This window comes from Ovis aries, chromosome 26 (genome assembly GCF_016772045.2).
Source record: "Ovis aries strain OAR_USU_Benz2616 breed Rambouillet chromosome 26, ARS-UI_Ramb_v3.0, whole genome shotgun sequence".
Classification (NCBI taxonomy): Eukaryota; Metazoa; Chordata; class Mammalia; order Artiodactyla; family Bovidae; genus Ovis; species Ovis aries.
The window spans coordinates 15,002,796-15,015,224 of NC_056079.1; the positions used below are offsets into that span (position 1 = coordinate 15,002,796).

Here is a 12,429-nt window from a genome sequence, read left to right on the forward strand (position 1 = left end):
AGATGACTGAATGCTAGATAAGACAGATACTTAATACAGAGATGAAGATTTTTTTCTTTTTATCAGTAGGAACTACCAAAGGAAGGATATTGCTATCTAAATGCTGAGCTCTGCTAGCGAAGTATACATACTAAAAAAGATTGTGGAAAATTTTGTTACTAGTCAAAATTAGCAAGTATTAAACTGTTTTCACTCTCCAATGCTAAAGGATTGAGAGTAATTGCTCATAAACCCAGTCTTCAAAGAAAAGTAGAATAAATAAAATGCATAGCCTTAGCCCTCTAAAAGAAAATTCTTCTCTTAAGATAGTAGATTCTTTATGTCATTTCCCTTTGTGTAGCTTAAACCATTATGCTAGCACCCATAAGAAAAACTAAATTAAACACTGACCTGACCTGGCACTCACACTTAGAAATGCAACATGTAAATCTTTCATTTTGCCATAGATATGATGTTATAGTCTAATCCCCTAATATGTACCAATTATCTTACTCTGAGTTCCCAAGTATTATACTAATATGCTAGAATGTCTTCTTACCTTATTTGAACTTAAGCTGTGGATCCTATCACTGGAATAGCTGTGGGGTATTGGAAGTTCAGGATAGTCCTCAGCACCTTTGGTTGTATTCTTCTTGACAACTTCTACATAGGAAACAGGGAAGATGCCTTGTCTGTTGGTTCCTGGAATTTTACCTTCATACCAGTTTTGATCAACTCTTTTAAGAAGAATAATTCTATCTCCCTGTAATGAATAATAGGAAAATGCATTAGAAATAGACATGCAATAACATAAAAAGTTATAATTGTCAGTGTTTTTTAATAACAGTTTTCTGCCTGGGAAAGTCTTATACTTTGAGCGTTTTGTTTTTGTTAGGAGAATGCAACTAAAGCCTCCAGAGCTCACTCCTAAATTATAGGTCATCAACATATATAGTGTAATCATCCATTTATTAGAATCTTTCCTAAGGATACTTGGGCTTTAGACATGTTCAGATTGGCCCTGTGGGAAATGTCATGTGTGAGTTATTTCAGAAAGTGCAGTAGTTTAACCTGCAGTGTGTCGGTGACAAGACCATCCTCTGATCACTGACAGACTCAAGGGGATGAGCTGCAGTGGGCAGAACTTCAGAATGTGCACCAGAGGTTGCGGTGATGGTGTGTCTGAAAAGGGTTACAGAAAGCAACCTCTGGAAGGAATGAAGTTGGACAGTGCACCATTTTTCTTCTTTATCTAATGCGCTGCATAGTAACGAAAGAGTAAAAGCTAACAGGATGGGGCATAGCTAGCATCCTAAATAATGCATAGCTGTGCCAGGACTCACGTCCATTTGGTCTGCATCAAGACGGTGTAATACCAGCATCCATTCTGACTGGTGGGTGGTCATGCCATAGTGGTCAGTAATGTTTTTCATAAAACCCCTGGCTTTGGTAATGCTAGGACCTTCTACAGGAGAAGGCAATGGCGACCCACTCCAGTACTCTTGCCTGGAAAACCCCATGGACGGAGGAGCCCGGTGGGCTGCAGTCCATGGGGTCGCGAAGAGTTGGACACAACTGAACAACTTCACTTTCACTTTTCACTTTCATGCATTGGAGAAGGAAATGGCAACCCACTCCAGCGTTCTTGCCTGGAGAATCCCAGGGACGGGGGGCAGCCTGGTGGGCTGCCGTCTATGGGGTCGCACAGAGTCGGACGTGACTGAAGCGACTTAGCAGTAGCAGCAGCAGGACTTTCTACAGTCACTATTTCTGTGACTTGAAGGATCAAGCCAATGCTGCAAAACTCAGTTTGATATAACCTTTGAATAACAAGGCAGCAGAAGAACAATATTTTGAAGTGTGCTGCTGCTGCTGCTGCTAAGTCGCTTCAGTCGTGTCCGACTCTGTGCGATCCCATAGACGGCAGCCCACTAGGCTCCCCCGTCCCTGGGATTCTCCAGGTAAGAACACTGGAGTGGGTTGCCATTTCCTTCTCCAGTGCATGAAAGTGAAAAGTGAAAGTGAAGTCGCTCAGTCGTGTCCAACTCTACGCGACCCCATAGACTGCAGCCTACCAGGCTCCTCCGTCCATGGTGCTAGTTTCTTTTGATGTTTTCACTTGTACAGCTCCTGATATTTAGCCCAAGGCACCCCTGGGAGACAATTTGGAGCTCTCCCAGAGGAAAAGTCTCTCTGCAAAGCTTTGCATCTCACAATGACCTCATCAGGAAGCGCACAGGAGAGGTAGGTAGCAGTGACTCAGGGCAGCCTTACAGGGTCCTTTGCAGAAAATGAGGAAGATGCAAAAATTGTCGAAGGAAGAAGATGACCTGTCTTAGTTTTGAAACTATGCAGCCTTTCAAATGCACCAAGGAAAAAAGCCGCTTACCTTCCTCAGCGATAGCTCCACATTGGTGTCAGCACTGAAATTATATTTGGCGATAGCTTCTCCGATTTCACCAGGCTGGGCTGGGGGAGGTGGTCTTGCAGGCTGTGCTTTTTCAGGAGGTGTGAGTTTCTACAAAGGAGAACAGTTCTCTTTATTCTTTGTTTTCTTTTTAAAATTTTATTGGTGTATAGTTGCTTTACAATGTTGTGTTAGTTTCTGCCGTACAGCAAAACGGATCAGCTGTATGTATACGTATATCCCCTCTCTTTTGGACTTCCTTACCAATCAGGGCACCAAAGAGCTCAAAGTAGCATTCCCTGTGCTGTGCAGTAAGGTCTCATTAGTTATCTATTTTATACACAGTATCAATAGTGTATGTGTGTCAATCCCACTTTCCCAATTCCTCCCACGCCATTCCCCACCCCTCGCTGGTGGGAGTGTAGATTGATACAGCCACTATGGAAAACAGTATGGAGGTTCCTTCAAAAATGAAAAATACAACTAACATATGACCCAGCAATCCCAGTCCCGGTGATATACCCAGAGAAAACCATAATTCAAAAGGATACATGCACCCTAATATTCATAGCAATGCTATTTACAATAGCCAGGACATGGAAACAACTTAAATGTCCATCAGCAGAGGAATGGATAAAGAGCATGTGGTGCATGTATAATGGAATATTACTCAGCCACAAAAATGAATGAAACGGGTCATTTGTGGAGACATGGATGGTCCTAGAGATGGTCATATAGAGTGAGGTAAGAAAGAGGAAAACAGATATCATATATTAACTCCTAACTGTGGAGTCTAGAACAACGGTACAGATGAACTTATTTGCAAAGCAGTTATCTATTCTTGACCCATGATGACTCTAGAAACAATAATCACATAGGGGGGAAGGGGAAGGGCTTACCTCTACATATGAGATTGGGAAAATGCCCACTCTCCCGTGATGCTCTCCCTCATACCAGTTTTGGTCAATTTTCCTGAGGATGTAGACAGTATCTCCTTTCTTAAATGACAGCTCCCTGGAAGAAGAGATACATTTAAATGTGGTTTCTTTTTTTTCTGTGATGTACAGCAGTTATTCTTCAGATCAGCATTCTCACTGGATCTGCATTTGACTGGTTAATGTACTTTGAGTATTAAAAAAAAAATCTGTTGAGCCCAGTTAGCTAAGGATGCTCCTTGAAAGACTTTTAAAATTCATTTGAAACATTATCACTTTAGAAATAATTGAAAAAGAGCAAATATAAACATCATGACTGATTTAAATCACAGGCAGATTAATATGAAATTCAAAGGTGGGGACAGACGATTGCCATCTTGTCTTTGGTTTATGGGAGAAGAGTTGTGACGCTTGCCATAATGCTGGGTTCATTCTGCACTGATTTTTTATTTGTCCTGAAGTTAGTTAGCTAGTTAGTTACTTCTCTCTCTCTCTCTTTGTCTCCTCCTGTAAGCTCAAGCTTACAATGAGGAGTCCAATATCATTTCACCTTAGCACACAAGTGCTTACATGAGAAAAAATTTTATTTGTAGTTCCTTGAAGCTGGTTGACAGGCACTTAAGTAGAGTATCTTGATAATGATTTTATCTTGTGAAGCAGAAAAGATTTTATACTTTGATTTTTCAATGAGGCACAATGAGAAACATTTTTAAAAAGTGGAATATAATTGATATGGAACATTATGTTCGTTTTGGATGTACAACATAATATTTGTATATATTTCAAAATGACCACCACAATAAGTTAACAGTCACCCCATATAGTTATCAGTTTTTTTCTTATGATGAGAACTTTTCAGATTTATTAGAAACTTTCAAATATACAGTAAAGTATTATGAACTATGGTCACAAAGATAAACTTGTTTCAAGTGCAAAGACAAGCACAGATTGCTTGTACCCTCCTTTATATTTTTTGTTTTCTAAATATAAAAATAATTTCAAGAAACTAAGTATACTTTTCCATTTTGGCTGTTTCTAAGGAGACAGTAGGTAGACTGGGGTGTTTAATTTTAAGTTATAAAGATATTACTCATCATGAATAATTCATGCCTAAAGTCTCACCCTCACTGCTTTAGTTTTCATGGCTTCATCTCCCAGGTGATTGTGTCTCTGTGTTATTTTGCCTCCACAATTATCTCTCGTTGAAGGGTACTTATTTCAGATCTTTTGTCAAGAGCCCCACAGTCCCACACATCTGCCTTCCCACTCCCAAATCTTCTGTGTTGTTTTGTTCAGGATCTTGAGTTGGAGCATTTATGTGTGCAGAGTATATAATGCAGAGAGGTTTATAGTAAATGTAGAATATTTCGCATTGATTAAAAGAATTAATTGAAAAAAGTTGCATAGTAAAAAGAATTATCACACATTTAGAAGTGCTAAAACCTTCACAATGCAAGTGTGTTAAACTTTCAGTAACCCTAAAAGCAAAGAAGATTCACAGAGCCTTACATTCAGGCACAGTACTTCTTCCCTCATTATGCATGTGGCTAATACAGAAAATAAAAACCTAAGTATTTTCATGTTTATAATCCAACAGTTTTATTTATACTAAGTACATTTTGTATCTGGAAATGAGATCAGAAAGCTTAGCTTTAAAAAAAGAGTAATTAAGAGACAGCTAATCATTTTTTTTAATATGAAAAGATATCTTTTCTATGTGTGAAGACTTGTACTTAAATTTTTCAAGTCATCTGGGAAAAAAGGACACTGGTCTCACTTTTCAGTTTTCAAAATTATGTTCATCTCATCTCAGAGCCAGAATTTCTAGAAGTCTCATTTTTTAATTTTTTTCTTGAAGGATAATTGCTTTACAGAATTTTGTTGTTTTCTGTCAAACCTCAACATGAATCATCCATAGTTATACATATTCTCTTCCCTTTTGAACCTCCCTCCCATCTTCCCCCACCACATCCCACCCGTCTAGGTTGACACAGCCCCTGTTCGAGTTTCCTGAGCCATACAGCAAATTCCCATTGGCTACTATTTTACACAAGGTAATGTAAGTTTCCATGTTACTCTTTCCATACATCTCACCCTCTCCTCCTCTCCCCATGTCCATAAGTCTATTCTCTATGTCTGTTTCTACATTGCTGCCCTGTAAATAAGTTTTTCAGTACCATTTTTCTAGATTCCATATATATGTGTTGCTGCTGCTGCTGCTGCTGCTGAGTTGCTTCAGTCATGTCTGACTCTGTGCGACCCCATAGACGGCAGCCCACCAGGCTGCCCCGTCCCTGGGATTCTCCAGGCAAGAACACTGGAGTGGGTTGCCATTTCCTTCTCCAGTGCATGAAAGTGAAAAGGGAAAGTGAAGTCGCTCAGTCGTGTCCAACTCTTAGCGACCCCATGGACTGCAGCCTACCAGTCTATGTGTGTTAGAATACAATATTTATCTTTCTTTTTCTGACTCACTTCACTCTGTATAATACGTTCTAGGTTCATCTACCTCATCAGAACTGACTCAAATGTGTTCCTTTTTATGGCTGAGTAATATTCCATTGTGTATATGTACCATCACTTCTTTATCCATTCATCTGTTGATGGACATCTAGGTTGCTTCCATGTTCTAGCTATTGTAAATCGTACTGCAACGAACAACGGGATACATGTGTTTTTTTCAATTTTGGTTTCCTCAGGGTATATGCCTAGGAGTGGAATTTCTGGGTCATATGGTGGCTTTATTCCTAGTTTTTAAAGGAATCTCCATACAGTCTTCCATAGTGGCTGTATCAGTTTACATTCCCACCAACAGTGCAAGAGCATTCTCTTTTCTCCACACCCTCTCCAGCATCTATTGTTTGTATACTTTTTGATGATGGCCTTTCTGACCAGTGTGAGGTGATATCTCATTGTAGCTTTGATTTGCATTTCTCTAATAATGAGCAATGTTGAGCATCTTTTCATGTGTTTGTTAGCCATCTGTATGTCTTCTTTGGAGAAATGTCTGTTTAGGTCTTTTTCCCACTTTTTGAATGGGTTGTTTGTTTTTCTGCCATTGAGTTGTATGAGCTGCTTGTATATTTATGAAATTAATGCTTTGTCAGTTGTTTCATTTGCTATTATTTTCTCCCATTCTGAGGGTTGTCTTTTCACCTTGCTTATCATTTCCTTTGCGGTGCAACAGCTTTTAAGTTTAATCAGGTCTCACTTGTTTGTTTTTATTTCTGTTACTCTAAGAGGTGGGTCATAGAGGATCTTGCTTTGATTTATGTCATCAAATGTTCTGCCTGTGTTTTCCTCTAAGAGCTTTATAGTTTCTGGTCTTACATTTAGGTCTTTGATCTATTTTGAGTTTATCTTTGTGTATGGTGTTAGGAAGTGTTCTAATTTCATTCGTTTACATGTAGCTGTCCTGTTTTTCCAGCACCGTTTATTGAAGAGGCTGTCTTTGTCCCTTTGTATATTCTTGCCTCCTTTGTGAAAAATAAGGTACCCATAGGCACATGGGTTTATTTCTGGGCTTTCTATCTTGTTCCATTGGTCTACATTTCTGGTTTTTTTTTTTTTTTTTGCCAGTACCATACTGTCTTAATGACTGTAGCTTTGTAGTATAATACGAAGTCAAGAGGGTTGATTCCTTCAGCTCCATTCTTCTTTCTCAAGACTGCTTTGGCTATTTGGGGTCTTTTGTGTTTCCATATGAATTGTGAAATTTTTTTGTTCTAGTTCTGTGAAAAATGCCATTGGTAATTTGATAGGGATAGCATTGAATCTATAGATTGCATTTGGTAGTATAGTCATTTTCACAATATTGATTCTTCCTACCCAGGAACATGGAATACCTCTTCACCTGTTTATGTTGTCTTTGATTTCTTTCATTAGCATCTTATAATTTTCTGTGTACAGTTCTTTTGTCTCCTTAGGTAAGTTTATTCCTAGATGCTTAATTATTTTTGTTGCAGTGGTGAATGGGATTGATCTCTTAATTTTTTTTGATTTTTCATTGTTAGTATATAGAAATACAAGTGATTTCTGTGTATTGATTTTATATCTTGCAACTTTGCTAAATTCACTAATAGTAATTTTCTGATACTATCTTTAGGGTTTTCTATGTACAGTATCATGTCATCTGCAAACAGTGAGAGCTTTACTTCTTTTCTAATCTGGATTCCTTTTTATTTCTTTTTCTTCTCTGATTGCTGTAGCTAGGACCTCCAGAACTATGTTGAATAATAGTGGTGAAAGTGGACACCCTTGTCTTGTTCCTGATCTTAGGAGGAGTGCTTTCAGTTTTTTGCCATTGAGAATAATGTTTGCTGTAGGCTTATGGTCTTTACTATGTTGAGGTAGGTTCCTTCTATGCCCATTTTTTGAACAGTTTAAATCATAAATGGGTGCTAAATTTCATCAAAGTCTTTTCTGCATCTATTGAGATGATCATATGATTTTTATTTTTCAGTCTAATATAGTGTGTGTATATTGAAGAATCTTTGCATTCCTGGAATAAACCCAACTAGATCATGGAGTATGAGCTTTTTGATATGTTGTTGAATTCTGTTTGCTAAAATTTTGTTGAGGATTTTCGCATCTGTGTTCATCAGTGATACTGGCCTGTAGTTTTCTTTTTCTGTGTTGTCTTTGTCTGGTTTTGGTATCAGGGTGATGGTGGCCTCATGGAATGAATTTGGAAGTATTCCTTCCTCTATAATTTTTTGAAAGAGTTTTAGAAGGATAAGCATTAGCTCTTCTCTAAAGGTTTGATAGACTTCTCCTGTGAAGCCATCTGGTCCTGGGCTTTTGTTTTTTGGGAGATTTTTGATCACAGCCTCAATTTCAGAGCTTGTAATTGGGTTGTTCATAATTTCTATTTCTTCTTGGTTCAGTCTTGGAACATTGAACTTTTATAACAATCTGTACATTTCTTCCAGGCTATCCATTTTATTGCCATATACTTGTTCATAATAGTCTCTTAAAGTCCTTTGTATTTCTGCATTGTCTGTTGTAACCTCTCCTTTTTCATTTCTAATTCTGTTGATTTGATTCTTCTCTCTTTTTTTCTTGATGAGTCTGGCTAAAGTTTTGTCAATTTTGTTTATCTTCTCAAAGAACCAGCTTTTAGTTTTATTAATCTTTACTATTGTTTCTTTCATTTATTTCTTTCATTTATTTTGTATTTATTTCTGCTCAGATCTTTATGATTTCTTTCCTTTTGCTAATTTTTTTTTTGTTCTTCTTTTCCAGTTGTTTTAGGTGTAAAGTGAGGTTGTTTTTCTTGTGTCTTGAGGTAGGATCGTATTGCTATAAACTTCCCTCTTAGAACTGCTTTTGGGGCATCCCATAGGTTTTGAGTTGTGTTTCCATTGTCATTTGTTTCTAGAAATTTTTTGATTTCTTCAGTAACCTATTGGTTATGTAGAAATGTGTTGTTTAATCTCCATGTGTTTGTGTTTCTTACAGGTTTTTTCTTGTAATTGATATCTAGTCTCATAGCATTGTGGTTAGAGAAGATTCTTGACATGATTTCAATTTTCTTAAATTTACTGAGGTTTGATTTGTGACCCAAGATGTGGTCTATCCTGGAGAATATTCCATGTGCACTTGAGAAGAAGGTATATTCTTCTGCATTTGGATGGAATGTCCTGAAGATATCAATGAGATCCATCTCATCTAATGTATCATTTAAGACTTGTGTTTCTTTATTAATTTTCTGTTTTGATGATCTGTCCATTGGTGTGAGTAGGGGGGTGTTAAAGTCTCCTACTATCATTGTGTTACTGTCAACTTCTCCTTTTATGTCTGTTAGTGTTTGTCTTATGTATTGAGGTGCTCCTATGTAGGTTGCATAGATATTTACAATTGTTATGTCTTCCTCTTGGATTGATCCCTTGATCATTATGTAGTGTCCTTCCTTATCTCTTGTAATATTCTTTAAGGTCTATTTTGTCTGATATGAGGATTGCTACTCCAGCTTTCTTTTGCTTCCCATCTGTATGGACTATACTTTCCCATCCTCTCATTTTCAGTCTATATGTGTCTTTAAGTCTGAAGTGTGTTTCTCTTAGACAGCATATATATGGATCTCGTTTTTGTATCCATTCAACCAGTTTGTGTCTTTTGGTTGGAGCATTTAATCCATTTACATTTAAAGTAATTATTGATATATATGTTCCTATTGCCATTTTCTTAATTGTTTGGGGTTGATTTTTATAGATATTTTTTCATCTGTTGTATTTCTTGACTATGTAAGTCTCTTTAACATTTGTTGTAAATCTGGTTTGGTGGTACTGAATTCTCTTAACTTTTGCTGGTCGGAAAAGCTTTTTATTTCTCCATCAATTTTGAATGAGATCCTTGCCAGGTACAGTATTCTTGGTTGTAGATTTTTCCCTTTCAGTACTTTAAATATATCCTGCCATTCCCTTCTGGCCTGCAGAGTTTCTGCTGAAAGATCAGCTGTTAAGTGATGGCGTTTCCCTTGTATGTTACTTGTTGCTTCTCCTTTGCTGCTTTTAATATTCTTTCTTTGTGTTTACTCTTTGTTAATTTGATTAGTATGTGTCTTAGTGTGTTTCTCCTTGGGTTTATCCTGTATGAGAATCTTTGTGCCTCTTGGACTTGATTGACTATTGCCTTTTCCATGTTGGGGAAATTTTCAACTATAATCTCTTCAAAAATTTTCTCATACCCTTTCTTTTACTCTTCTTCTTCTGGGACCCATATAATTCGAATGTTGGTGCATTTGATATTATCCCGAGGTCTCTGAGACTATCCTCAGTTCTTTTTATTCTTTTTACTTTATTCTGCTCTTCAGAAGTTACTTCTACCATTTTATCTTCCAGCTCACTGATTTGTTCTTCTGCTTCAGATATTCTGCTATTGATTCCTTTTACGGTATTTTTTAATTTCAGTAATTGTGTTGTTTGTCTCTGTATGTTTATTCTTTAATTCTTCTAGGTCTTTGTTAATTGATTCTTGCATTTCCTACATTTTGTTCTCAAGGTTTTTGATCATCTTTACTGTCATTATTCTGAATTCATTTTCAGGTAGTTTGCCTATTTCCTCTTCATTTATTTAGACTTGTGTTTCTAGTTTGTTCCTTCATTTGTGTAGTATTTCTCTGCCTTTTCATTATTTTTTTAAACTTACTGTGTTTGAGGTCTCCTTTTTCCAGGCTTCACGGTTGAATTCTTTCTTCCTTTTGGTTTCTACCCTCCTAAGTTTGGTCCAGTGGTTTGTGTAAGTATCTCACTCTTCCTATAGGGTGAGATTTGTGCTGAGTTTTTGTTTGTTTTTCCTCTGATGGGAAACACTGAGTGAGGTAGTAATCTTGTCTGCTGATGATTGGGTTTGTATTTTTGTTTGTTGTTTAGATGAGGTGTCCTGCACAGAGTGCTACTGGTGTTTGGGTGATGCCGGGTCTTGTATTCAAGTGGTTTCCTTTTCGTGAGTTCTCACTATTTGATATTCCCTAGGGTTAGTTCTCTGGTAGTCTAGGGTCTTGGAATCAGTGCTCCTGCTCCAAAGGCTCAGGGCTTGTTCTCATGGCATGGGAGGCTCATCTTCCTAGAAGTCTCATTTTGATAAGTTTATTCCACCCCCAACCCCCACCACCTTTGAATAGTGGCCATTGACAACCTTTGGGTTGGGTTATGTATTCAGTAAAAAAAAAAAAAAAAAAGCATTTAAAACAGATAATTATTTCAAACAAATATCTGTCTCTTGTTTGTTAAGATGTTAGGCACAAGAAGTACTCACATTTCTTGCAGGACATTTTATCCTGCCCAGAACGTCTGTAAGACATTTGGTTTCCACCAAAAGGTCCTTGATACGTGCTCCTGTCCAAAACCATTTGGCATGGACAAATACACTCATGGATAGTTTGGATAGGACTAGATTTCAAGGACCTCTGGGCCAGATGTCTGCTAACCTGCACATCTAGCTCATGGTTGAAATGACTTCACAATGTGGCCAGTCCTCCTGAAACTTTCAGAGCTGTCTGGATGTGTGAGCCTTTTTTTTCAAGCTGTATGAGTCATCCACAACCATAATTTTGGTGTCAGGTATATAACTACATTGGGGGTGATGCATAACCACTCTTTTACATTTCCTGAGAATAGAAAGAGAGGAAGGTGATTAAGCTGCAATCAGGTAAATTTATTGATACTATGAGGGAAACAATTTTTTTTTCCTTCCTAAAGAATGGGAAAGTCTAAGGATCTCTTCAAGAAAATTAGAGATACCAAGGGAACATTTCATGCAGAGATGGGCTCAATAAAGGACAGAAATGGTATGGACCTAACAGAAGCAGAAGATATGGTGAAGATATGCCACCTTAAGAAGAGGTGGCAAGAATATACAGAAGAACTATACCAAAAAGATCTTTACAACCCAGAGAATCACGATGGTGAGATCCAGACATTCTGGAATATGAAGTCAAGTGGGCCTTAGGAAGCATCACTACAAACAAAGTTAGTGGAGGTGATGGAATTCTAGTTGAGCTATTTCAAATCCTAAAAGATGATGCTGTGAAAGTGCTACACTTAACATGCCAGCAAATTTGGAACACTCAGCAGTGGCCACAGGACTGAAAAAGGTCAGTTTTCATTTCAATTCAAAAGAAAGGCAATGCCAAAGAATGCTCAAACTACTGCACAGTTGCACTTATCTCACACACTAGTAAAGCAATGCTCAAAATTCTCCAAGCCAGGCTTCAGCAGTATGTGAATCATGAACTTCCAGATGTTCAAGCTGGATTTAGAAAAAGCAGAGGAACCAGAGATCAGCTTGCCAACATCCGTTGGATCATTGAAAAAGCAAGCGAATTCCAGAAAAATATCTACTTCTGCTTTATTGACTATGCCAAAGCCTTTGATTGTGTGGACCACAACAAACTGTGGAAAATTTTTAAAGAGATGGGAATTCTAGACCACTTGACCTGCCTCGTATGCAGGTCAAGAAGCAACACTTAGAACTGGACATGGAACAATGGACTGGTTCCAAATAGGAAAAGGAGTACGTCAATGCTGTATATTGTCACCCTGCTTATTTAACCTCTATGCAGAGTACATCATGAGAAATGCTGGGCTGGAAGAAGCACAAGCTGGAATC

General features: G+C 37.8%; 1 protein-coding gene across 18 annotated transcripts in view; it reads right to left on the minus strand.

Annotated features, from left to right (window-relative positions):
• SORBS2 (sorbin and SH3 domain containing 2) overlaps positions 1-12,429 on the minus strand; it is a 209,376-nt gene that overhangs the window by 23,842 nt on the left and 173,105 nt on the right. For all 18 annotated transcript variants that reach the window (XM_060407132.1, XM_060407131.1, XM_060407128.1 and 15 more), the window contains 3 exons: positions 3,286-3,400; positions 2,369-2,497; positions 539-742 (listed from right to left, as the gene is read on the minus strand). In XM_060407132.1, coding sequence (XP_060263115.1) covers positions 539-742; positions 2,369-2,497; positions 3,286-3,400 — 448 coding nt within the window. The remainder of the gene's footprint in view (positions 1-538; positions 743-2,368; positions 2,498-3,285; positions 3,401-12,429) is intronic.